The sequence below is a fragment of the Suncus etruscus genome, chromosome 17, assembly GCF_024139225.1.
Source record: "Suncus etruscus isolate mSunEtr1 chromosome 17, mSunEtr1.pri.cur, whole genome shotgun sequence".
NCBI lineage: Eukaryota > Metazoa > Chordata > Mammalia > Eulipotyphla > Soricidae > Suncus > Suncus etruscus.
Window position 1 is genome coordinate 32,971,916 of NC_064864.1, and position 24,676 is coordinate 32,996,591.

The 24,676-nt window shown below is 37.4% G+C and overlaps 1 protein-coding gene across 2 annotated transcripts in view; it reads left to right on the top strand.

Moving 5' to 3' along the window:
• MARCHF8 (membrane associated ring-CH-type finger 8) overlaps positions 1 to 24,676 on the top strand; it is a 113,470-nt gene that overhangs the window by 85,620 nt on the left and 3,174 nt on the right. The window contains exons 3-7 of one of the 2 annotated variants that reach the window (XM_049790680.1): positions 3,466 to 3,516; positions 19,399 to 19,481; positions 19,715 to 20,560; positions 21,992 to 22,172; positions 24,202 to 24,349. In XM_049790680.1, the coding sequence (XP_049646637.1) occupies positions 3,466 to 3,516; positions 19,399 to 19,481; positions 19,715 to 20,560; positions 21,992 to 22,172; positions 24,202 to 24,349 (1,309 nt within the window). The remainder of the gene's footprint in view (positions 1 to 3,465; positions 3,517 to 19,398; positions 19,482 to 19,714; positions 20,561 to 21,991; positions 22,173 to 24,201; positions 24,350 to 24,676) is intronic. The other variant, XM_049790681.1, reaches the window with a different exon arrangement.

Below are 24,676 nucleotides of genomic sequence, written 5' to 3' on the forward strand. Positions count from 1 at the left end.
CGGCTGAATGGGTCTGAAGCAAGGGTGTACTAGGGATTAATAAAAAGCCAGACATGGGGCCAGACAGATTGCCTTGCATACAGAAGGGCCGTGGTTCGAATCTCGGCATCCCATATGGTCCCCGAGCCTACCAGGAGTGATTTCTGAGCATAGAGCCAGTAATAACACCTGAGCGATGCTAGGTGTGACCCAAAAGCCAAAAAGAAAAAAAAAGCCAGACATGAGAGAGAAAAACATGGGGTCAGAGACCTCCAACCTCATGGACTATACTCCCCTTAAGATCTTCATTGTTCAGACTCAATCCACATCTCAACAGGGGTGTGGAAGGAAAGAGAAGGCTAGGGCAAAGTCCCTGTTTAGGTGAAAGCTGGTTGTATGCTCTGTGAGCTTAGCTACACAGTCACTCTATTAATTGTTAACCTATTCTTCACTAATGCTTTGGTTGTCATCTCTAAAGCAATTGTAAGTTACATTTAAGAAGCCTATGTTTTATAGATATTGTTATGTAATACTTATCCTTCTATACAGTTTGTGAGTTAATTGTGTGACATGATTAAGGGAATCATCTTCATTATTTTTGAATGTGGATGTCCAAATTTTTAGCCTCATTAGTTGAAAACCAGTTTAAAAGATGTAGTAGAACACATTCCTGGAATGCACAAGGTATTGAGTTAGATTCCCAGCACTGCACGCCCATTTACACATCAAGGGGTATAACCCTTGGGCCCTCAAGGCAGAGCTCCACCCAGTCAGAACCATACTGCTGAAAGTGACCTCTGTTTCTTGAGCACTACTGCTAGTGACCCCTATAAAAAAAAAACAAAGTATTATATGCATACTTGTCTTTTAAAATTCTTTAAACATTAATGTAAGGACTGATTTCTAGAATGTAAATTGCCTGGTTTGATTACCTTTTGCTCATTTGCTATCAGTGCAGTTTTGTAATTTTCAATATTATTGCATGTTTTGTTTCATAAGGATTAGCTTGTCATTTGCTTCCCCAAAAAAGCAACCTGGGTGTTGATATGGATTGCCTTAATACTACATATCAATCATAGATAAATTGGGGAGTTTGCCATCCTAACAACTTTTATTTTTCTTGATTCTTCAACATAGGATGTTCTTCTATTTGTTTAGGTTGATTTCTTTCAAAAATATTTTTAGAGTATAAAAGAGGTATAGTACACTGTATTAAGTGTATATGTAATTATACAATTAATACAATCAGTAAATGTATATAATTATAGGACTTTCTACATACAAAATGATGTTATCTATAAATATAGAGTCTTTTGTTTTTCTACACTTGGTACCATTTTTTTGGACATAATTGCCTTGCCTTGGTGTCTCATTACAATGTTGAATAGATGTTGCAAGAATGGGTAACACTATCTTGGGTAATCCCAAGTCTTTTTTTTTTTATATTTTATTTAAACACCTTGATTACATACATGATTGTGTTTGGGTTTCAGTCATGTAAAGAACACCACTTATCACCACTGCACCATTCCCATCACCAATGTCCCAAATCTCCTTCCTCCCCACCCGACCCCCGCCTGTACTCTAGACAGGCTTTCCATTTCCCTCATACATTCTCATTATTAGGAAAGTTCAAAATGTAGTTATTTCTCTAACTAAACTCATCACTCCTTGTGGTGAGCTTCCTGAGGTGAGCTGTAACTTCCAGCTCTTTTCTCTTTTGTGTCTGAAAATTATTATTGCAAGAATGTCTTTCATTTTTCTTAAAACCCATAGATGAGTGAGACCATTCTGCGTTTTTTTCTCTCCCTCTCTGACTTATTTCACTCAGCATAATAGATGCGGAATCTCTTATGCTGAGTAATCCCAAGTCTTAATGTAAGGTCACTCATTCCTTTGCAATTCCTTTTGCAGTTGTGCTGTTACTTTGTTTTTTTCTGTAGATACCTTTTATAAAAAGAAGAGATTCTTTTCTATTCCTAGTTTGTGTTTTTATAAGGAACGTTTAGATTTTTGTTAAATGTTTATTCTGTGTATCTCTCCCTTTGACTTATTTCACTCAGCATAATAGTTTCCATACCCATCCATGTATAGGAAAATTTCATGGCTTCATCTCTCCTGATGGCTGCATAATATTCCATTGTGTATATGTACCACAGTTTCTTTAGCCATTCATCTGTTGAAGGGCATCTTGGTTGTTTTCAGAGTCTTGCTATGATAAATAGTGCTGGAATAAATATAGGTGTAAGGAAGGGATGTTTGTATTATATTTTTTGTGTTCCTAAGGTATATTCCTAGGAGTGGTATAGCTGGATTATATGGGAGCTCAATTTCCAGTTTTTGGAGGAATCTCCATATCGTTTTCCATAAGGTTGAACTAGTCGGCATTCCCACCATCAGTGGATAAGAGTTCCTGTCTCACCACATCCCCATCAACACTGCTTGTTCTCATTCTTTGTGATGTGTGCCAGACCTGTGGTGTGAGGTGGTACCTCATAGTTGTTTTGATTTGCATCTCCCTGATGATTAGTGATGTGGAGCATTTTTTCATGTGCTTTTTGGCCATTTGTATTTCTTCATCAAAGTGTCCATTTCTTCTCCCCATTTTTGATGGGATTCGATGTTTTTTTTTTTTTTTTCCTTGTAGAGTTCTGTCAGTGACCTGTATATTTGGGATATTAGCCTCTTATCTGATGAGTATTGAGTGAATAGTTTCTCCCACTCAGTGGGTGGCTCTTGTATCCTGGGCACTATTTCCTTTGAGGTGCAGAAACTTCTCAGCTTAATATATTCCCATCTGTTAATCTCTGCTTCCACTTGTTTGGAGAGTGCTGTTTTCTCCTTAAAGATTCCTTTAGTCTCAGTGTCATGGAGTGTTTACCTTTGTGTTGTTCTATGTATCTTATGGTTTCAGGTCTGATATCAAGGTGTTTAATCCATTTGAATTTTACCTTCATACATGGTGTTAGCTGGAGGATCTGAGTTCCCTTTTTTTTGCAAGTGGCTAACCAGTTGTGCCAATACCACCTGTTGAAGAGGCTTTCCTTGCTTCATTTAGGATTTCTTTCTCTTATCAAAAATTAGGTGATTGTATGTCTGGGGAACATTCTCTGAGTACTCAAGCCTATTCCACTGATCTGAGAGGGTCTGTCTTTATTTTAATACCATGCTGTTTTGATAACTATTGCTTTGTAATACAGTTTAAAGTTGGGAAAAGTAATGCCTCCTATATTTCTTTCCCAAGGATTGCTTTAAGAGAGGACACTAAGAAATGGAAACACATACCCTGCTCATGGATTGGCAGGATTAACATAATTAAAATGGCAATATTCCCCAAAGCATTGTACAGATTTAATGCGATTCCTCTAAAAATACCCATGACATTCTTCAAAGAAGTGGATCAAACACTTCTGAAATTCATTTGGAACAATAAACACTCTCAAATAGCCAAAGCTTGTTTTTAATATTTATTTGGTTTTCTTGCAGAATGAGAAGACTTTGGGGCATTCCATGAATCATTCAAGCACTATTTCTAAGGTAGAGTATGACTGAAATACATTATTGTTGTTGGTTTTTATTCCTAGACTTGGCTTCTGTATATTTATTTTAAATTGTTCATTTTTAGTGTATATTTCTTTCAATATACAAATGTTAAGCATTTTAAATTTTATTATTGAGGCAGCAAAATATTAGTGCTTTTAGTGTTAAAAATCATTGTACCTCCAACACTACCAAAATGACAAAGATATTTTACCATTGTTGTATTTCACTTCTGGCTTATCTCTTTTATACCTCCAAATCTTTTCCTACCGCTTGGTAGGCTCATTTCTATAGTTTAAATTCAAACATTGATAATGACTAGATAATGTCCATTTGGGTACCTTTTTCTGTTGTGATACAATGAGAGAGATCAGATATTTTTCTTCTGTTGACTCACTTCATCTATATTGTAACAGTATTTTTTTCTTTTCTATTTTTAATTTTAGTTTTTGTTTTTAGATCACACTCAGAGGTCCAAGGGAAATTTCTTATGGTGATTGATGGCATCATGATTTTCAAGGATTAAACTGGGACTTCCTGCATTCAAAGCATTTGCTCAGTCCTTTGAACTGTCTTTGACACAACTTTATGTTTTCTTATAGCTAAATAGGAATTCATTGTGTGTATATATATTATATGGCCATGTATATATGTAAGATATATATGTACATATATACACACCTCAAGTAGATATCTACTCATTTTTTTTCCTTCAGAATTGCTTTAATTATTCAGGTAGTTTTATAGTTCCTTACAAATGTAAACCACGTTTGTTATCAGAACTTGAACTCATGTGAATTTTAGGTACTATGATATTTTGACAAAACTTTCAATGAAATTGTAATTTGGAAATATTAATTCTTCCACACTTGAACTTGAATATTTCCCCCATTGTTTTATTTTTTAGTTCTTAAAAATTAGTTTATTTTAATGTAATGGTATATGACGTTGTTCATACTAGTTTTTTTCCCCAGTTACAAAGTTTTTCATGATTGAATTTCAGTCAGACCCATCACCAGTGCATGTTTTTCCATCATCAATGTTCCCAGTTTCCCTCCCTTCTCCTCTCCTGCCCCACCCCCTTTCTCTTTCTCTCTCTTTCTCACGGTGTCTCTGTACTCAGTGAAAACTGTAATCTGGCAGGCAGCTCTTCTTCTCACCCCCTTCCACATCCTTCTGCATTCCCTTTTATTCCTTTTAGACGCTGGGGTTTACAATTTTGTTACTGAAGGAGTATCATGCATATCACTTTATCTCCTTTCAGCACTCAGTTTTTATTCAGAGTGACCATTTCCAACTATCATTGTCATAATGTCCCTCTCTGCCCTAACCTCACCCCACCCTTTGTGGCAAGCTTCTTACCATAGACTTGTTTCTGTATTGTTTCTGTATAGATATTATTACCATACTATTTTTTGATATATATCCCTCAAATGAGTGTAATCATTCTATGCCTGTCCCTCTCACTCTGACTCATTTTGTTCAGCATAATAATCTCCATGTTTATCTACGTATAATCACATTTTATAACTTCATTTTTCCTAATAACTGTGTAGTATTCCGCAAATACCATAGTTTCTTTATTCACCTAACTGTTCTTGGGCATTTGGGTTGTTTCCAGATTCTGGCTATTGTGAATAGTGATATATTGAATATTGCAGAGGGCCTTTATGCAATGTGTTTTGGGGCTTCTTTGCTATATTCCTAGGAGTGGTAAACATTTCTTTAATTTGTTCCTGGAACCAATATATGTGTATGGCAGTTGTGTTTTCCTAGTGAGGCAGTTCTAAGTGAGGTTTGTATGTTTCTCAGGGGAGAATAGGATATTATAGGATGAATAGGATAAAAGCTCATTTCATTGTTTTTCTTTTGGGGGACAATACTCAGCAGTGTTTATGGGTACTCCTAGTTCTGTACTCGGTAAACACTCTTGGTGGGTTTATATGACCATATGGGATGCCAGGGATCAAACCTGGGCTTGATCAAGGTGAGAGCCCTACCTGCTGTTGTATTTTGTTCTGGCCCTGATAAAAACCCATTCCTTTTGGTAGACATCATTTGCTTTAAACAAAATCTGAGTCATCTGAAAGCCTATTACCTTAATTAAGAATGCATTTTCACTGATAATGACACGACAAACAAGATAGCTTTCTTATACCATAATCATGGATAATTATGTAAAACTTGAATGATATCTTGGAGCTAGATGGTCCAAGGCTAAGTAAGTGCTTCGATGTCTTTAGAGACTAAGGTACTTTTTTCCTTTCACCTACCTTCCTTATCATGTTGTCATTCTCATGCTTATTATCTCATAGTATCAAAGTAGGACCTGGACTTCTAGGCACCCTTACTGTGGCCATGGCAAGAAAAGAATGACAAAGAATAAGGGAAGATAAGAATATTCGGGGCCGGGTAGGTGGCGCTGGAGGTAAGGTGTCTGCCTTGCAAGCGCTAGCCAAGGAAGGACCGCAGTTCGATCCCCTGGCGTCCCATATGGTCCCCCCAAGCCAGGGGCGATTTCTGAGCACATAGCCAGGAGTAACCCCTGAGCGTCAAACGGGTGTGGCCCAAAAACCAAAAAAAAAAAAAAAAAAAAAAAAGATAAGAATATTCACAGAACTTTTAGTTTGCATCTTACTATTGAACACTGAATCCCAGGGCAATCTTCAACCGGACAGTTCATAAGAGGAGACCTGTAAGCATGATATATGTTGGCTCTCCAATGATACCTGACAAACTTGGGGTAGCTACTCAAGTAGATTCCAAGAAAGCATGTCATATAATATATGAGGATTGCCCTGGGAACTCTAAGTCAGTTCAGTAAAGTGGATCTTCAGGGTAGCATTTTTTCCCTAAAATTTGAGTAATACTCGGAGACCCAGGAAGGGTACATCTATAGGAAAGAGTAACTTATTGAAAACAAATAGCTTTACACATATGTTTAAGGTGGTCCCTTAATGATAGTGCACATTTAATACAATATAAATTTTACATCTGTTTTGTTAAAGATACTTGTAACTTTCAATAACAAGTGATTCAACTGTTAAACCACATGCATATAAGGTTAGGGGATGAGAAACATGGGGGACACTGGTAAAGGGATTCATGCTTGGACACTATACACCTGAAGCTCAAATCATGAATAACTTGGCAAATTTGTAAATTTTTTAGCCTTTTTTACCTTTTGAAATTGTATTAATTATACTAATAATTAATTATAATATGTATAAAGAGGTTAGAAAATGACAATCATAAACTGCAAGCCCAAGTACCTCTCAAGGTTGGACCACACCCCATGGTGTTCAGAGGTTGCTTCTGGCGCTGCACTCAGAAATCACGCTTGGCAGGCTCAGAGAACCCAATGGGATGCCAGACATCAAACCCAGATCTAAATCATGCAAGGCAAATGTCATGCATGCTGTATTATGAATCGAGCCCTGAGAAATTGTTCTATCTCTTCCTTTTCCTCTTGCTAACTTCACTCAGCATACTTTCACAATTTATCCACATAAGTAGCAGCAATTTATATGACTTTATCTTTTCTAGGGCCGAGTAGTATTCCATTGTGTACAGCTATCATAGTTTCTATTTATACAGTTATCCGTTCTTGAACATTTGGGTTATTACCAGATTTAGACTATAGTGAATAGTGCTACAATAGACGTAGGAGTGTAGATGTCTTTTCTGCATTGTGTTTGGGGCTCTTGGGATATATTTCAAGAAGGGATATTGCTGGATCATCTTAAAGTCTAATTCCTAGTTTTATGAGGATTGCCTTATTGTTTTCAAAAAAGTTTGGACTACTTGATGTTCCCACCAACAATGAATATAGGGATTCCTTTCCCCAGCAAGGAAATTGAACAGTTTTCATTTTTATGTTAGGAGCCACGCTTCCCTTTAATCTGAAGGAAATAGCACATCAGATGGGATATACATGAGGCTGAGAAGTCTGCCTTGATATATACATAAATATATGTGTATGTATATATGCATATGTACATAAAAATGTACATATATATGCATATATAATATGTAAGATTAGAATTCTTTAAACATACTTGAATTAACCTCACTGTCCTACTGGATTTTTTTTTTTTCATTTTAGCTACCAGAAATTGGCCTAAATGTGGAATCTAGGCTTTGTAAAATATCTCTTCTGGATTCTGATATACAGAAAAGACTCACACACATGTAGTTAGTATACCCTGCGGGAACTATTTTTATCAACCACTGGGATAAGACTTGACCCAGGATGCCCATAAGGCTTGTAGCAGGGATACCCTCCTTCACTATAGTCAGGCTGGCTCTAGATGCAGTTGGCTATTTCCTTATAGATGATTTTGGAGGTCTTCATTTTGTTAAGAAACCATGATAAATATATGTCTCGGGTTAATCAGATACTCCAGGAAAAAGTTAGAGTGATCATGTTTAATGGACTCTTTTATTTATTTATTTATTTTTTTGGTTTTTGGTTTTTGGTCACATCCGGCTAGTGCTCAGGGGTTACTCGGGGCTCTACGCTCAGAAATCACTCCTGGCAGGCTCGGGGGACCATATGGGATGCCGGGATTCGAATCAACGTCCTTCTGCATGCAAGGCAAGCACGTTAACTCCATGCTATCTCTCTGGCCCTGTATTTAATGGACTCTTAAAAATATTTAAGTTCTGGGCCAGAGTGATGGCACAGCAGTAGGGTGTTTGCCTTGTATGCTGCCAACCTGGACAGACTGGGTTCGATCCTCAGCATCCCATAAGGTTCCCTGAGCCTGCTAGGAGCGATTTCTGAGCATAGAACCAGAAGTGTGAGCTGATCCTGAGCACTGCCAGGTGTGGTCCCAAAACAAACAAACAAATAAACAAATAAAAACAAACAAAAATAAAAAACAAGTTGATGTTATTTTATCTCACTGTTAAACTACATTGAATTTGGACATTTACTCTCTTAGCTCTTTTGACTATTTCCTGAATTCTAGTAAGTTGGAATGAGGTACCTCAGAATGTCAGGATTCAATGGTAAATACAGTCTTAAAAGACCACATAAATTTTTGCAGCATTATTGACAAAGGTGTCTTCTCTTTGTCTCTGATGTGAGTTGACCAGTGACAGACAAGTTACTTAAAGCTTATGGATTAAGGCAAAATGTGCTTTTCTTAATTTGTAGTGAAGAAAACAACTATCTGAAAGCATTCCTATTTTTGTATGAAGGATACTAGTGAATTGAAGGAGTTGAATGCCATGAAGTGATGACAGCCTGATTCATAGAAGACACTATATATATTATATTATATATATTATTTTTGATTTATTTATCTATTTTGGTTGATTTTTCTGTTTGGGTGCGATTATTGAAAGTGTTGTCCCCAATTATATTTATTTTTTTTCTTTCTTCCTTTCTTCTCTTTCGTTATGTGCTATACCATGTTTCTTAATTCAAGACCATGGCGTGATTTTTGTTTGTTTGTTTGTTTTAGTTTTTGGTTTTTTTTTTTTTTTTTTGGTTTGTTTGTTTTGTCTGTTCTTTGAGGTGCTTATCGATATAGCTGGAGCCCTCAATTCATGGGAGGACTGCCCTGGTTTGTCTCTAAGGAGGCGAGGTTGGGGAACAGGTGACTGGGCTGCTAGAGCAGTTCACATGATCTGTGGTGGTTATTCATTGAAAATGTACCTCATTATATCTGCTTTTGCTTTTCTTGGGCAGCCCTGTCAGCCAACCCACCAGCTGTTAAGCAGTTTACAAGTAAATGCAATTTTTTTTGTAAAAAAAAAAAAAAAAAGAAGAAGACACTATATAGCATCTCTTTGAGTCTTGAGGAAGCATCATGTGCTGTATTTCATTATTAGACTCCCCTTTTACAAATTTTGACCATATTTTTGTATATCTTTAATGTGTATTGTTTTTTCCTTCTGAATGGTTGCAGTTTTCTTATTGGTCCTAGTTTTAGACCAGCAGTTTTCAATTTTTTGTTGTGGACTTCCTGTAGTATGGGAAGAAATCTTAAAAACTTATATAATCATATGAAGACATTATTTGATTTTTTCACTATAATCCTCTCACTAGTACACATTGGTGTTTACAGAATTTAATCAGCTTACCAGATGATATCTCCTCTCACACTGGAAATATTGGTACAGGTGGTTTTATCTTGAAATATTTCTAATAAATGATTATTAATATAACCTATATGATGACAACTTTTTGATATTTGCAGCAACTCTATGAATTGCTGGCTTTATTTTTAGATAATTAAACTTTTGCTCAGCAAAGTGATATGATCAGAGGCGTGGTCTCAGAACACAAAATGAGGACTTTGAGGGTACAAAGCCAGTGTTTTTGCCACCACTCTAGAATTTTCTGCAGGGAAATATAAGTTTATAAAAGAGGAGTATAATTGTTAAAGGTCTTTTTGAATGGCAAACAATTCTGAAACAGTTTCTCCTGCAATCTGGTAGGGACCATTCAGCAGGAGCAGTCTGGCAGTGGTGGCAGCAGCAGAGTCTCCTCCCCCCCCCCCCCCCCACTTCCAGCACTTCAGCCCTTTAAATACCCCTGGGTCAAATGTCTTTATGCAGAAGTTATAAGAGGCCAGTTTCTGGTAGCTGATGCCTTCACCCTTAAAGGGATAGTAACACTGATGGCTGAGCAGGGGCAATAAGTGTCTCTGTTTCCAAACTTTATTTGACTTTATTATATGAAGTAAGCTTTGCTGTGCTAGAAGTGAGGAATAGATTGCTGTCTCTTGATTCTGGACTGGGAAGGCAGTATATTTAGTAACCTCCTATGCAGGAAGTAAATATATAATGTGGTTCAGTAATTAGAATTTCTAAATGATGGGGCCAGAGCAGTGGTGCAGGCAGTAGGGCGTTTGCCTTGCACGCACTAACCTAGGATGGACCACAGTTTGATCCCCTGGTCCTCCAAGCCAAGAGCGATTTCTGAGTGCATAGCCAGGAGTAACCCTTTGAGTGTCACCGGGTGTGGCCCCAAAACAAAAGAAAACAAAGAAGAAAAGAATTTCTAAATGGCACTCCAAACATGTCCTACTATAAGGTTCATAACCTGTGACTATGCTGAGATATTATTAGTGTAAGTTCTTGTCATTGGCAACCAAACACTGAGAAGCAGGAGGTAACAGGCAAAATAGTCCAGCTCATGCAAGGTGTTTATTGGAAATGAAATGAAGCTGAGCTGAAATCTCCGAGGCATCAGTGGAAGATGTCCTAAGTGGGATACCTGCGGGGCACTGATTGATTGCCTTACTTTTTCATACTTTTTAAAATTATTTTTAAATTTATTTAAAGGAAATATATCACATAGTTGACACAATTGATCATAATACATTTGTTTCAGGAAGAACAAAGGCAAAGTTATTTTAAAAAATTAAAAAATCAACGATGGAAGAAAAAGAAAAGGTTCAGTAGCAAGTATATTTTTGAAAATCATTAAATCACCAATTAACTTATTAAAGGCCTAGCCGAAGGTTTAATAAGCTTTTCTTCTTCTTTTTTTTTTTTTAAGGATAAGAGTTAAAGAAGTACAGCAAAAACAGTGTTAGAGTGGCAATTGTTGTTTGCACAGCAAACAACACAGCAAAATATGGGGGACATAGAAAGGAAAAGCCTTAGCCTAAATACAAGGAGACCTTATCCTGAAGTTTTCTGGCATATAACCATTTCTAGGCTCCAGGCATACTAGGTTGTCCAACCCAAGTCATTGTCTATAGTGCCAATAAACCTTTCCTTCACCCCATACAGTTGTTGGTGTCAGGTTTCTGTAGTTAAAGATCCTGGAATCTGTGCATATCCTACATCGAAGTCAGGATGATTTTTCATACTTTTTTTTTAAAGAAAATATCTTTATTTAAGAATCATGATTACAAGCATGTTTATAGTTGAATTTTAGTTATAAAAAAGAACACCTCTCTTCACCAGTATAACCTTCCCACCACCAATATCCCCCATTTCCCTCCTCTTCCACCCTCTGCCTGTATTCGAGACTGGCATTCTACTTATCTTGGTCATTACCATTAGCATGATAGCTGTTAGTGTAGTTATTTCTTAACTGAGCTCACCACTCTTTGTGATAAGCTTCATAGCATGGACCAGTCCTTCTAGCTTTCATCTCTTTTATCTCTGGGTTTTATTGTAATAATGTTTTTTATTTTTCTTAAATTCAACAGATGAGTGAAACTATTCTGTGCCCATCTCTCTCCTTCTGACTTATTTCATTCAGCATAATAGTTTCCATGCCCATCCATGTGAGGAAAATTTTATGACTTCATCTCTCTTAATGGCTGCATAATATTCCATTGTGTATGTACCAAGATTCTTTAGCCATTCATCTGTTGAAAGGCATCTGGGTTGTTTCCAGAGTCTAGCTATTGTAAATAGCGCTGCAATGAATATAGATGTGAGGAAGGGATTTTTGAATTGTATTTTTGTGTTCCTAGGGTATATCCCTAGGAGTGGTATAGCTGGTTCACATGGGAGCTCAATTTCCGGTTTTTGGAGGGATCTCCATATTGTTTTCCATAAAGGCTGGAGTAGATGACATTCCCACCAGCAGTGAATGAGAGTTCCTTTCTCCCCGCATCCCCATCAGCACTAATTGTTCTTGTTCTTTGTGATGTGTTCCAGTCTAAGGAGCTGAACAATCCTCCCATGTCCCAGTCTTCTCATTAAATTAGATGTGGCTGGTCTCTTTGATCGTTAGGGAGAAATTCCTTGTTTTTCAAGATTATTCCAATAATGTTGAGGCAGGCAGAATATTATAATGGCAGTCACTTGGCTTTCAGATAAATCTATGATAGTTCCTTCTGAGGACACCCCTACTAAACACCACCCTCTTTTTCTTTGTTTCCAATCTGAGTATCACAATCATTCTTGTGTCATGTATGAATAGAATCATATAAGTTCTTAACATTATACAGCTCTCTCCTTTAGTGGCTGCTGAGACTTCATAAATTTGGAAGCAAGAGAAGGGTTGAAAGTTGAAGATGATAAAGAGGAGATGGAAATGCAGGCAGCTCTACTGACAGCCAGCAGGGAAACTGGGTCTTTTCATCTAAAGTTGCAGTCCATTATGCCTGAATGAGGGAGAAATATTTATTATTTCCCAGAGCTTCCATAAGAAAGTGAAACCCTGTATGGTCATTAATCATGCTTTATGTCAAATGATATATGTGTACAGTATTAAGCAGTAGATCTGTTGTTACATAGTAGTGGAACTCCAATTCAGGGAGTAATTGCTGTACCCTAGGTAAAGCTGAGAGAAACCCTTTTTTCTTGTTAGTGTGAAAGCCCTTTTACTTCTGGGCTCTCTGCTTAAATGTAATATGTGCTCTTGATTAACCATGTTTTTCCCCTTCTTGTTTTTATATTTTTATATTTTTGTAGAAATGTAGAATTTGAGGTCTTTTAAATTATGTTGATTATGATTTATTCTGCTTTACTGTGCTTTTGTGGTACGGAGGGCCTCTCAAAAGCGGGCCATATGCTATACCACTGAATCACATACCAGTCCCTTAATTATAGCTTTACATTGAAATTCAGTTCACTCATAACTTAATCCTTATCTGAGGCATTTTGACATCTTCTATTTGTTTAATTTTTAAAATGTAGGTCATGAGTCACTAAATCAGTCTCTATTGATTTTTCCCAGAGTTGGGAAATCCTGATTATGTTGGGCTTCTATAGTTCACTTTTATGGCATGCTATCTTATTGTTGTGGGCTAAAGAGACACCTGAATTTGATCTCCTGCACTGCATATTGTCCTCTAAGCTCTGGCAGGAGTGACCCTTAACCACAGATCCAGGAGTAAGTTCTGAACAAAGTTGGATGCCCCCACTCTCCTATCCCAAAAGAGCATTTAGAAAAAGCCCCTTGTGGTATCATGATTGGAAACAGACTCCATAAAAAGTTTCTCTTTCTTGCCTGGATTCCCATACATTTTCAGAAGGAAACTCTTAGAAACCTTGAAAATACTCATTATTCTACCAGTAGATTGCCTAGTTCCCCCAGTGTGTTTGTCCTGTATGCTTCCTCCATTTACTGTTCAATGGAAATGATGAGATTTTCCTTCTTCAGTGATTTTCTTTTTTCTTTTTCTTTTTTTTTGGGGGGGGGTTTCGGCCACACCCATTTGATGCTCAGGGGTTACTATGGGCTTAACCAATCTAATATTGAGGTTTGAGGCCAGCCTGATGCTGTCACAGCATGCTATTCGAAACTTTTTGTGTGAGGATGAATTCCCAGAAGATGAATTGCTAGGACAAAGGCATGTGTATTTGTTATTCTGAAGGAATTTTTTTTAATTGCTGTCTTAATAGAGGTGGACCAATTTGCTTCAACTTTTTTTCTTCTAAATTTTTCCAGCACAAATATTATTTACTTTAATACTCCCCCACATATTTAAAAAATAATATACTTTATTTTTTAATTTGATTTCAATTATATTTTATTATATATTTTATATTTATTTATATATGTTACATATTATATTTAAATATCACTTAAGTATGATTTTAATTTTTATATTTGTGATCTGTTTTTCTGCATCATTATTAGAGAAGTTATGCATCATTAATTTGATTTAATTTGAGCTCAGTTATCAACATGACCCTGCTTCTTTACCCTTCTTTTCCAGTTTTTTCCCAAATTTCTTATGTCTTCAAAATAAATGAACTAAATCAGACCTTTTTTTGTGGCCCTGCACCTTTTGATATAGATTAGATCAGCAAATTTACTTTTGTTTGGGATCCAGGATCCCAGGTATTTAAAATGATTTTGCTAGTAAGTGGAAAGAAATCCTCATGTGACTGACTCTATAATGGAGAGGAAGATTCGGAAGAAACCTACTGGAAAAGAACAAGAGAATAAAGTGAGGCAAAGATAAAGTTTTTGCTTTTGGGTTTTTCCTTTAAGTCCTTACAAGAAGGCAATGACTAATATTTTGGAATAAGAACTCTGTGATAAAAAATTTCTAAGTTCCTGCCACTAAGGGACCTATTTGAATCTATTATGTAGCCCTTCGAGGACTGTGAATTCTCTCTGTAGGAAACAGAAAAAGGGAAAATACCAGCATCCATCAAGGATAATCAAAAACTTATTCTTCTTATATGTTTTTGGCAGCCTTAATGGAATTACCTGAAACAGTAAATTTCATAGGAAAGACAGACACTAAGTGATATAGGTACAGCAAGATAATTTATTTAAAAGTATTTGTCATCTCTTGAATATGTGGTACATATGTACAGTGGAATAGTACATAGCTGTAAGGAATAACACAGTCATGCAATTCTCTGCAACATGGATGGAACTGAAAGATACTATGTTAAATGAGGTAAGCCATAAGAAGAAAGATAAATACAGGATGATGATATCACTTATATGTAGTAAGATAAATACAGGATGATTATATCACTTATATGTAGTATTAGAATAACTGCCTGAAGTAATGTAATGGTTTAAATGGGGATTGTCAAGGGCATTTTTGGCTGCAGACAATAGTGAAGAGAAGGAAAGAAATTGAGTGAAAAAGGAGAAAGACAGATGTAAAATAATAGGAAACAGAGGCCAAAGGGACTTGGGTGCATTTATGATGTCAAGAAAAGACAGAACTAAATATCTAAGCCACAGAGTCAACAGCAATAAAATCATCGGATCTAAAATTTAGTAACCAAACTTAAAAATGCGCCTGTTATGATGGCAGCTGGGGCAAGGAGTGGTGACATGGAATAGACTTTGGGTATTTTGGTGGAAGGAGGTTGACCCCAGATTTGTACTGTATCATTGTATGTCTAAAACTCAACTATGAATAACTGTAAATCACAATGTTTTAAATAAAAATTCATTTCAAAAAGTGTATTATTTCTAATACATAAAAATTAATTTAGGCTTTAATAGTCCAGAGTTGTTGTTTTTTTTTTTTGGCATACTAGATTACAGCATATTAAGAAGAAGGGCTTTTGATGAAAATTTGTTTATGTAGTGATATTACTTTGCATTCCTTCTCAAAGTCTCTTGAACAAAGAATTTTAGGAACAGGGGTCTAAGTCTCCCCCCCTTTTTTTTTGGTCACACCCGGTGGTCCTCAGAGTTTACTCCTAACCCTGAGTTTAAGGGTTGATCTTGGTAGGGCTGAAGACCATATTCCGTGCTGAGGATTAAACCTGGTTGACTTTGTGCAAGGAAAGGGTCTTTCCCCATTGGACTGTCTCTCTAATCTCAGAAGGCTTAAAATTTCTTGACCCATTTTCCCCCTTTAAAAAATACTTTTTGGGGGCCATTCCTTGCTCTGTGTACCTGGTAGTGCCCAGGGAACCATATGAGATGCCAGGGATAAATCCCTGGTCAGCAATATGCAAGGTGAGTGCTCAACCAACTGTACTGGACCCTTCATGACCCATTTTAATTCTCTTATTGTGTATTTTTACTACTTTTATCAGTAAAATTTTTACTCCTTTGTGGTCAGATTCTTGTGGAAGGGAGACGGTTCTCTGGAGTGCTCTGTGGCCTGGATTCTTCTTTTCCCTCAAGTCTAGTACTGCCCCACAGCCTCCCATATGCTACCATTCCTGCTGCTCTTTGGAAGAGCTGAAGAACCCAGTGCTCCAAGACCCTCAAATCTCTCCCAGAAGAAGGGAATGTGGGACCCTTGACTTTCCCAGATGGAACCTGGAATTCAGTTCAATACTGCTGTAAGGCTTTAATTTATCAATACTACTGTTACACCAATCTTTTAAATCCTTCTTAGTGGGTTCATAAATTTTATTCATATTTATATAGTGACAATTTAAGATCTTTAATTTATTAATGCTGTGCTTTGGTCATCATTCTACCTGGAAATGATGATGAAGAGCCCATGAATCTTGTTTTAGTTTGTTTATTTTGTTTCAGTTTTTGCTTCTATTGAAGAAGTCAGCCAGGAAACACATTGGTTGGCCTATATTTATTAGTGGATTTTAAAATTTTCCTTGAAAACTCATGATCTAATAAGAGATTTTCTGTTATGGGAGGCATATTGAGGCTTTTCATCACCTGAATTTTTTTTTTTTTGGTGACATTTCAGAGGATATAATGAGGGAATGTAAAATATGTAGGAACATAGAAGATGATGATGAGACTTGTTCCTGTTACTCAGTAAACAACAGACGCTTGGAACTATCATGTTGTTTTATAAGGCTTGATTCTCTTCTGCAAGGTCATACAAATTGAATATAAATTCTTTATAGTAGACCCTAAGTGGGAAATATGTGACTAAGTGGTCCCATTGTGTATGTATGTGTATTTACTGCTTCCTCTTTTCATCTTTATTCTGCTTTCAAGAATCCAACTTCAGGGCACTGACCCTGGGAAGTCTTCATTCTCCAGAAAAGACCTCACTCTATCTCTTTTTGTGGTGTTAAAAAGTCATGTCCTAAGAGAGCAGAGAGAGATGGCTTGGAAATTCCCTCTTTTCCAAGAAAGCAGTGTTCTCTTCCATCCTTGCTGTGGGGAGAGACTTCCTGTCTTCAATTGAGACTGCTACATAGAGGGCAAGTTAACCTCATAACCTGGAGTGGGCAAAGCTTAGTAATGCAGCTTTTAAGGTCTCCTTAGGGAATGTGATGGCTCCTACTTACTTCCTGACTAGTTTACAACTACTGTGATATAATTTTGGTCTTAGCTCTACTGTTCCTTTTCTCTGGCAGGGCCAAGAGGAGATCATGGGATGGGGTCTGTATGACTGCCTACCAGTTAGACACAGGAGAGATGGATGCTTGGTGCAAAAGAAATGAAACATACTATCCATGTACAAGCAATTCATCTTTCCATTTTGTTTTATGAAAAATATGACAAAAGTGTTCCATATTATTTTGAGAATATAGTTTTTGTGACCTCAAATAAATTAAAACTTTAGATTCTTAAGAACTTCCATCAGACTTTTTTGGTGTGTGTGTACTGTGCATATTTTTGTTTTGTTTATATTCCAGACCTAGAGGTTAACTAGGGCTAATCTTCTGAGATAAGTGGTCAGTCCCAAAAGCATTGGAAAACCAAACTGGGATTTCCACATACACAGTATGCACCCTCACTCTAGTGATCATGCCAGCCCGACCAGGGTTGTTTTTAAAGATGTATTCATGTTCTTATTCAGTTAGAAAATAAATGCAGATTTCTTGGTGACTCAGAAAATGTGCTGATTGAGTAAAGTTGCACAGATTTAGCCATATGTCTGGGATAATAATTATAGTTATTCTTAGTAACTTCTTAGGTCAAAGTTCTTTAGGCTGAGTTGGATTAAAATGATATTTAAACCTTGTTGTTGGAGGGCAAGTAAGAGCAATATGGTGAATACTAAAATGTGGCTGATACAATTGCTGGTAAAAGGAGAGGGGACATTTTTGGACAAAGTTACTTCCTGTCCTTATGGCCCCATATCTGTAGTGCTATGGGTTATATCCTTAGGGTGACATCTCCAAGATTATGCTCTAGGCTTCATTGAGTTAATTGTAGAACTCCCCCAGTCCTGCAGATAAAGCTGAGGGGCACTCAGGAGGACCTAGGAAATTGAGGAAGTGATGAGGGCTTACTTTTGACAGCAGGTTGATAGCATTATTTGCATGTAGTTGTTTAGGTTGTTTGAGGCAGACCTACTCAGGCTTACTATCCTGAGGAAGGACGATGAGCACATGAATGTGCCCATGGCTTAAGGGATCATGGAAACGAAGGAACAGGAGGTTTGATAAGATCTCTCAAAGGCTCAGTTGGTAGTTTAGCATTTTCATCCAAGTTGGGCTCCCTCTCTTTATTCTTTTTCCATTCATATCTCTTCTACTATGGTTCTTTCTTCCTGAACCTCTGACACCTTATTTTTCATTTTGGTTTGTTCAAGACCCCTTTTTCTATCTTACAACTTCTCATATACTTTCTTTTTAATATAAAATTTTCCAGCTATTCTCTTTATTAGCAACCCTCAATTAGAGTTCTTGGGTGTCCTCTATGCTTAGTGATCTCCCAAGATTGAATCCTAGATCTGTAATCCTGAGGTTAAGTAGTTCCTCATGCATATGAAGACCTTTTTCAGGGCCACTAGGTCCTGAGAATGAACCTGAGGTTGTGAGGTTAGGAAAGAGTTCACATCCCTGCCAGCCTTGATTAGAATTACCAAGAACCAGTATAAAGAGTGCTGAGTTGGGGAAACAACAACTGCAGGATGGTATAGAACATTGCTTCTGCATTTGTTTATACCCAGGCTTCACTGTAGATTGTGACATGTGGAAGGGTAGTGAAAAAATTAGTAATTTTTCTGAAAGTACAATAACCAAATAATGAATCCAGCAGATCTGGCAGTACTCACTCATGTTGTACTTCTCTGGAGAAAAGGGGTCATGAATAGAATAAGGTTATATTTTTGTTTTGTTCTGTTCTGGTCACATTTGGTTTTACTTGGAATACTCTCAGTTCTCTGCTTGGATACCATTCCTGGCAATGCACTGGGTAACATGTGGTTCCTGGCTATTGAACCCTGACCTTCATGCAAAGCATGCATTCAGCCTGATGAGCTGTCTCTGTGGTCCATAAGTGGAAAAGCTTAAGATGCCCTTATCTATATTACTTGGCTGCCTATCTGATATATAAACTAGTGAAATGTAGATATTTTGGAAATAAAATGCCACTGGGTCTACAGAAGATTATTGGTGCTCTTTCTGAGTCTCAGGCTACTCTTGACACATATACAAAGAGTGTTGTTTAATTAGTTTTTCTTGGGTTCATAGGGAACTAATACATGTGACTCATTGAGTAGTATGAAATAACAGGCATTCTTAGCTGCTGTACTCTTTCTTGTCATTCAAAAAATTCATGGTTGCCTGAAAACTGACTGGGGTGTGTTGTTGCAGGCCGGGGGTCCTCCGTTGGCATCTGTTCCAGTGTCTGCCTTCTCTCGTACTTCTGTCACGCCATCCAATCAGGACATCTGCAGGTAACACTCTGCTTCAGATGCTATGATGGTTCCTATGTTTCTGAAAATAAGCATTTTTGTATCCAGATATCACTTTTTCATTTGCTTGATCAGTAGGCCTTTGCTTAAACAGTTGCTCAGTTTTATGTGCTGTTTGCTCAACAAAAACAAGTTTCATTTCATCACTTTAATGTCTATTCTCTTAACATTGTTTTTACCTTCTGTTCTTTTATTCCACTGTTCTCTGCATGCAGTTCCAGTGCAATATTTTCTGAATGTTGTCAACACAGTCCTGTGCAGTCTGCTGTTGTCTTGAAAGCTCCTCAATGCCAGAGTTCTCTGACACCAGGGCTCACTGTGACAGTTATCTGTAAAGACACATTACAGGCATCCAAGAGCAATTTCTGTGGTTCAGAATGGGTCCAGGCCTTGAAGCCTTCTAAGAATACCAAAGACAGAAGAGCCCTAAAGATTTCAAAGTCCCTAGATGATGTGGGTGAGAAGGTCCAGGACACTTTAGGAAGTTTTGACTATGTGGAAAGAACTTGCTCTGAGGGCAAACTGATCTTCCCGCAGGACCCATGTCTCAGAATTAGCAGGTTTCATCACAAAGACAAAAGAACCTTGAATCGCAAACATCTTGGCAGTTTCAAATATTCATATGTTTCACCCCTTTATGCCAGTCATTCAGCTGCCTCAGTTGTGGGAGCTGGCAAAGGGGGCATGCACATCCCACTTTTGGAAGAGAAGGCAGACGGCGAGGCTGCATCCAGAAGCCAGCGGCTGCTTCGGTATTTGTTCTCACTTTCGCACAGCTCCAGTGCCAGCAGCTTATACAGGTTTCATGAGCTAGAGAGTTGTGTGGCTCATCTGCACACCGCCAAGTCCTCCAGTGGTCTAGTGGGCAGCATGGGCTTCTGCTCCGATGAAATGGGAGATGATGACGTCTTTGAAGACAGCGCATCTGCACAATTGAAGACCCAGGCCATGCGGGCACCTCTGTGCTCAGTGGAGAAGGACAGTGACCTGGATTGTCCTTCTCCTCTCTCTGAAAAGCATCCCCCCATCTCTCCTGGGTCCACATCAGGGGATGCCTGCAGGTTGGTTTGCCAAGAACCACTGTATTGGCAACTTCTGCTTTTCATCTAAATTACCTCATCTTGCTTTATTTAATAGGTGGAATTTTAGGAAAATGAGGTTAAGAGGCAGCTATAGACAATTGTGGGATTTCTCCAGAAGATTCTTACAAAACAAATTTTATGACATTTGGGTCTAAGGTAGTGCCCTGATTCTAACATAGGAGGGAGAGCTGCACATAGTAGAGGCCACTGTGACTCTTCTTCAGAAATTAAGTATTTTGCATAAAGAAAGCAAAGAAAAAAATATCTCCTGTTTTTTAACCTAATGACATATTTTAAGTACTGAATGCTCCTCCCATTTTATTTTTGCCTTTTGCTTTACCTGGTTTGTGATATTTGTGGGAGAGGCTATTCTTTAGCAGATCATTCCTGCTCTTTTTCACTTGGATTCAGCTACTTCTACCCAGCCCCAACTCCATTTTTCACCATTTGCTTCCCTTGTGCAGTATCTTTGTTTGGCCTCTTAATCTTCAGAATTCATGGTTTGTCACTGTTCTTAAGCCTCCACTCAGTACTCCTTCTTTAATTCTGCTGTTATTGTTTCTAACAATTGGCTCAGAACTCCCCATCACAAAAACAGATAGCTGAGAGCTTAGCCAGAACTAGAGCCCAGCTTCTTTTAGTCCAGGTGTCACGACATGCCTTTTTTTTTTTTTAAGGAATATAAAACTATTTTTTTTGGACTCTGGAAAAGACCCTCTTTTTTCTCAAAAATCTTGTTCATGTTTAGAAGCTAGCACATGACATATACAGTTTAAAAAAATAATGATTTGAAATGATTTCTTATTGTTGTTGGTTGTCTTATAAAAGAAAGGAAATTATAGCATGTTATAGTGGGCTTTTTATTTTTTTACAGTCTAGAAAAGGTATTATAATCTCTGTGTTTTTATAAGATGGGACAGCCGTGTAGCTGTGCACAAAGATGAGGGCAGTGATTATAGCGAAAAATAAAATTCATCATCTATTAAAGCAAGTACTTTTTGGAAGGTAGAATTCTGGTTTGTGTTTGTTTGTTCGTTGTTGTTTTCACAAGTTATTTTCCCTCTTATTTCATTAGCATCTTATGTTCTGGAAGGTGCTTCATTTTACCTTACAGTAAAGATCTTAACTCTATCATGAATGATTGCCTTGTCATTTCTTTTATCATTTTTTTCTTTCTGATGCCAAATGCCATCCAGACTTTCCATGTTGGTGCGGTAAGCTAGAAAGTTTGAGTTTATATAGTCATTGTTATCATTTTGTGTTTGTGGTTTTTGTGCTAGTAGACATTTCTGTGATGTTTGTTTCTAAAAATTTTTTTCTTTTTGGGGAGAGGGATTGACCTTCCATCGAAAAATCATATTCCCTGTCTTGTGACTCTCCTCATAATGACTCGCTTTCCTTTTAATGTAGGATCTGTCACTGTGAAGGGGATGAAGAGAGTCCTCTCATTACCCCCTGCCACTGCACAGGGAGCCTCCATTTTGTGCATCAGGCCTGCCTGCAGCAGTGGATCAAGAGCTCTGACACACGCTGCTGTGAGCTCTGCAAGTATGAGTTCATCATGGAGACCAAGCTAAAACCTTTGAGAAAAGTACGTGGAATGATGCCCTGTGGAAGGGCTTTAGCCTGAGTGAAATGAATGCCGCTGGAAGAGCTAGCACCTTGGATCAATTAAAATTATAGCTTGCTTATGTTTGTTTCTTTAAGAAGTGAAGACTAGTATGTATGTTTACTTTGTGGTGATGCTTATATTTACTGATATCCATGTCCTTTTCCTCAGGGAATTTGTTTTCCCTGATCATTTAGTTATGTGTTTGTTTTTTTTTTTAATTCAGACTACCACTGCTTGTTTTTCTGTGTTAGTTATTTGGCCCTTGACTACAGTTTTGTAGCATCTGTCTGGGTCAGCATTAAACTTTATATATGTATTAACTTCACTTTATATATGTATTAACTTCTGTCCTTTGTCTCTGCTTCTAGAACTTATGTTAGGAATTAGTTGTAGTTCCCTAGCACAAAGCACATTGAAAAGTAGCAATTTTATTAGTAAATATCTATGATAAGTATTTTATGGATGGAGGTTGGGGTACATGTGAAAGGAAAGGAACCAGAGGCATGTGAAGTCAGCTCTTGTCAGGTAACATATTTCACAGTTCTGATGAGGAGTTTTATAGGATCCTTACTTTCCAAGCAGATGTTTACTGTATAGCATATATCTTATCATGTTATCTATATATGTTATCATATAACATGTTATCTATATATGTTATATAACATAATTTTTGTTTGCATGAATAAGCAGTTTTTATTCTTACCTCAAAATTTACTGTTAGTTGCAAGAGAAATAATATAATTAGAGCATATGAGCATAATAGCATATGAGAAGGTATCTTAAATATGCCAAGTTAGATGGTAGTAGAGCATCCCTCATCTTCAGGAAAGGAAGGTTTTATTGTGAACTATAGTGCTGGGCAAGGAGTGGTATTAGTATCCTAGGATATTTGGATTTAAAGTAGTTCTTAAAGATTAGGATTCAGAGAATATAAAATGAGTTCAAAGAGGTCAGGATTTCTTTAGAGAATGGGTGACACTGTTCATCTGAGGGAACTGTGTAAAGCTTGAGCTTAGTGTGACTTATGAAATAGTGGGGCATCAGTGAGTTTTAGGCATGAGACAGAATGAAGATACAGTATAAAACAATAGTACCAGGCATTCTAGATATTAAAAGAGATAGGCATAAACTACTCAAAAATATTTTGCCCCAGCAAACCTTAAAATTTATTGGGTACCTACTCCATACTGGTCTCTCAAGTAAGCATTATTACACTTTAACATGTGTAAATAATCTCTAAGGCCCTTACTTTGACTTCTCCAGCCATAGAACCATCTGAAAAGAATCTGACTAGAATTGGCAGAGAACTGTTTACACTTTGTTCTTTTTCTCTACCTTTATGTGTTTTCTTCTATTTCGGAAACCAGTAAATGAAAAAGAAATCTGGCTATTTGGAATAAATTAATGAGCCCCTAAAGGAGAGGAGACTGGCAGAGACTGCTTATACCAGGAACTCTTAGCATCGATTTCAAGCTATTGCTGTCAATGCAGCAGAGGACCAAAGAGTGAGCGCCCGCCTCCCACCATCACATTCATGATATTATAGTATGACACATCTGCTAGTGTGTTGTGGCATCATCTACCCTCTTCCTCACCTTGCTTATGCCAGTGAGCAAGTTAGGGGCACTTAAAATTTATTTCCTGGGTCTTGGGGTCAATATCCTATTTTCATTCATTCTAAAACAATAGAATTCTTTATCAAGCTATTTAATATTTGCCTACGAGAGTAAGCAGATAAGGTGGTGGTGGTGGTTCATAGTTCATCTTGATTCCTGCTGCTTTTCATCATGTTGAAAGTTGACTGTCAACAGACTACCAGTGCCTGGTACCTAGTCAAAGCCAAATGGTTTCAAAGGATTAACTGTGTATGTTTGGGAAAAAAAATCATTTAGTGGGGAAGGGGAATGTTGGGAGAAGCCATTTTTTTCCAATTATTACACTTTCACATCCATTGTAGCTCTATATGTTGAAGAATCTAAGCTTTGTGTTCTGCATATTGTCTTTCCAGTGGGAGAAGTTGCAGATGACAGCCAGTGAGAGAAGGAAGATCATGTGCTCAGTCACATTTCATATTATTGCCATCACCTGTGTGGTCTGGTCTTTATATGTGCTCATCGACCGGACAGCTGAGGAAATCAAGCAGGGACAGGCAACAGGTATGTACTCAGAATAAAAAGTTAGTTCAGCACAGCTAACTGGGTGACACATTGGGGTTTTAGGATGGGACCTTCATTCCATACTGAATATTTAAGCCAAACCTCAAATATCTAGGTTTTTTTTAGAGCAAGGCACCAATTATGAGGCACCAACCACCCCTTTTGGATGTTTCTGCTAGTATAATACGTTTTTTGTAAAAACAATCGAACAAACCCCTGAAATAGTCAGTTAGAAGAGTGAGAATCTTCATGAATTCCCTCTTTGAAAAGCCAGATAAACAACAGTACTATATCCTTCCTTTTGAAGGAAGGATTGATGAGTTAAGG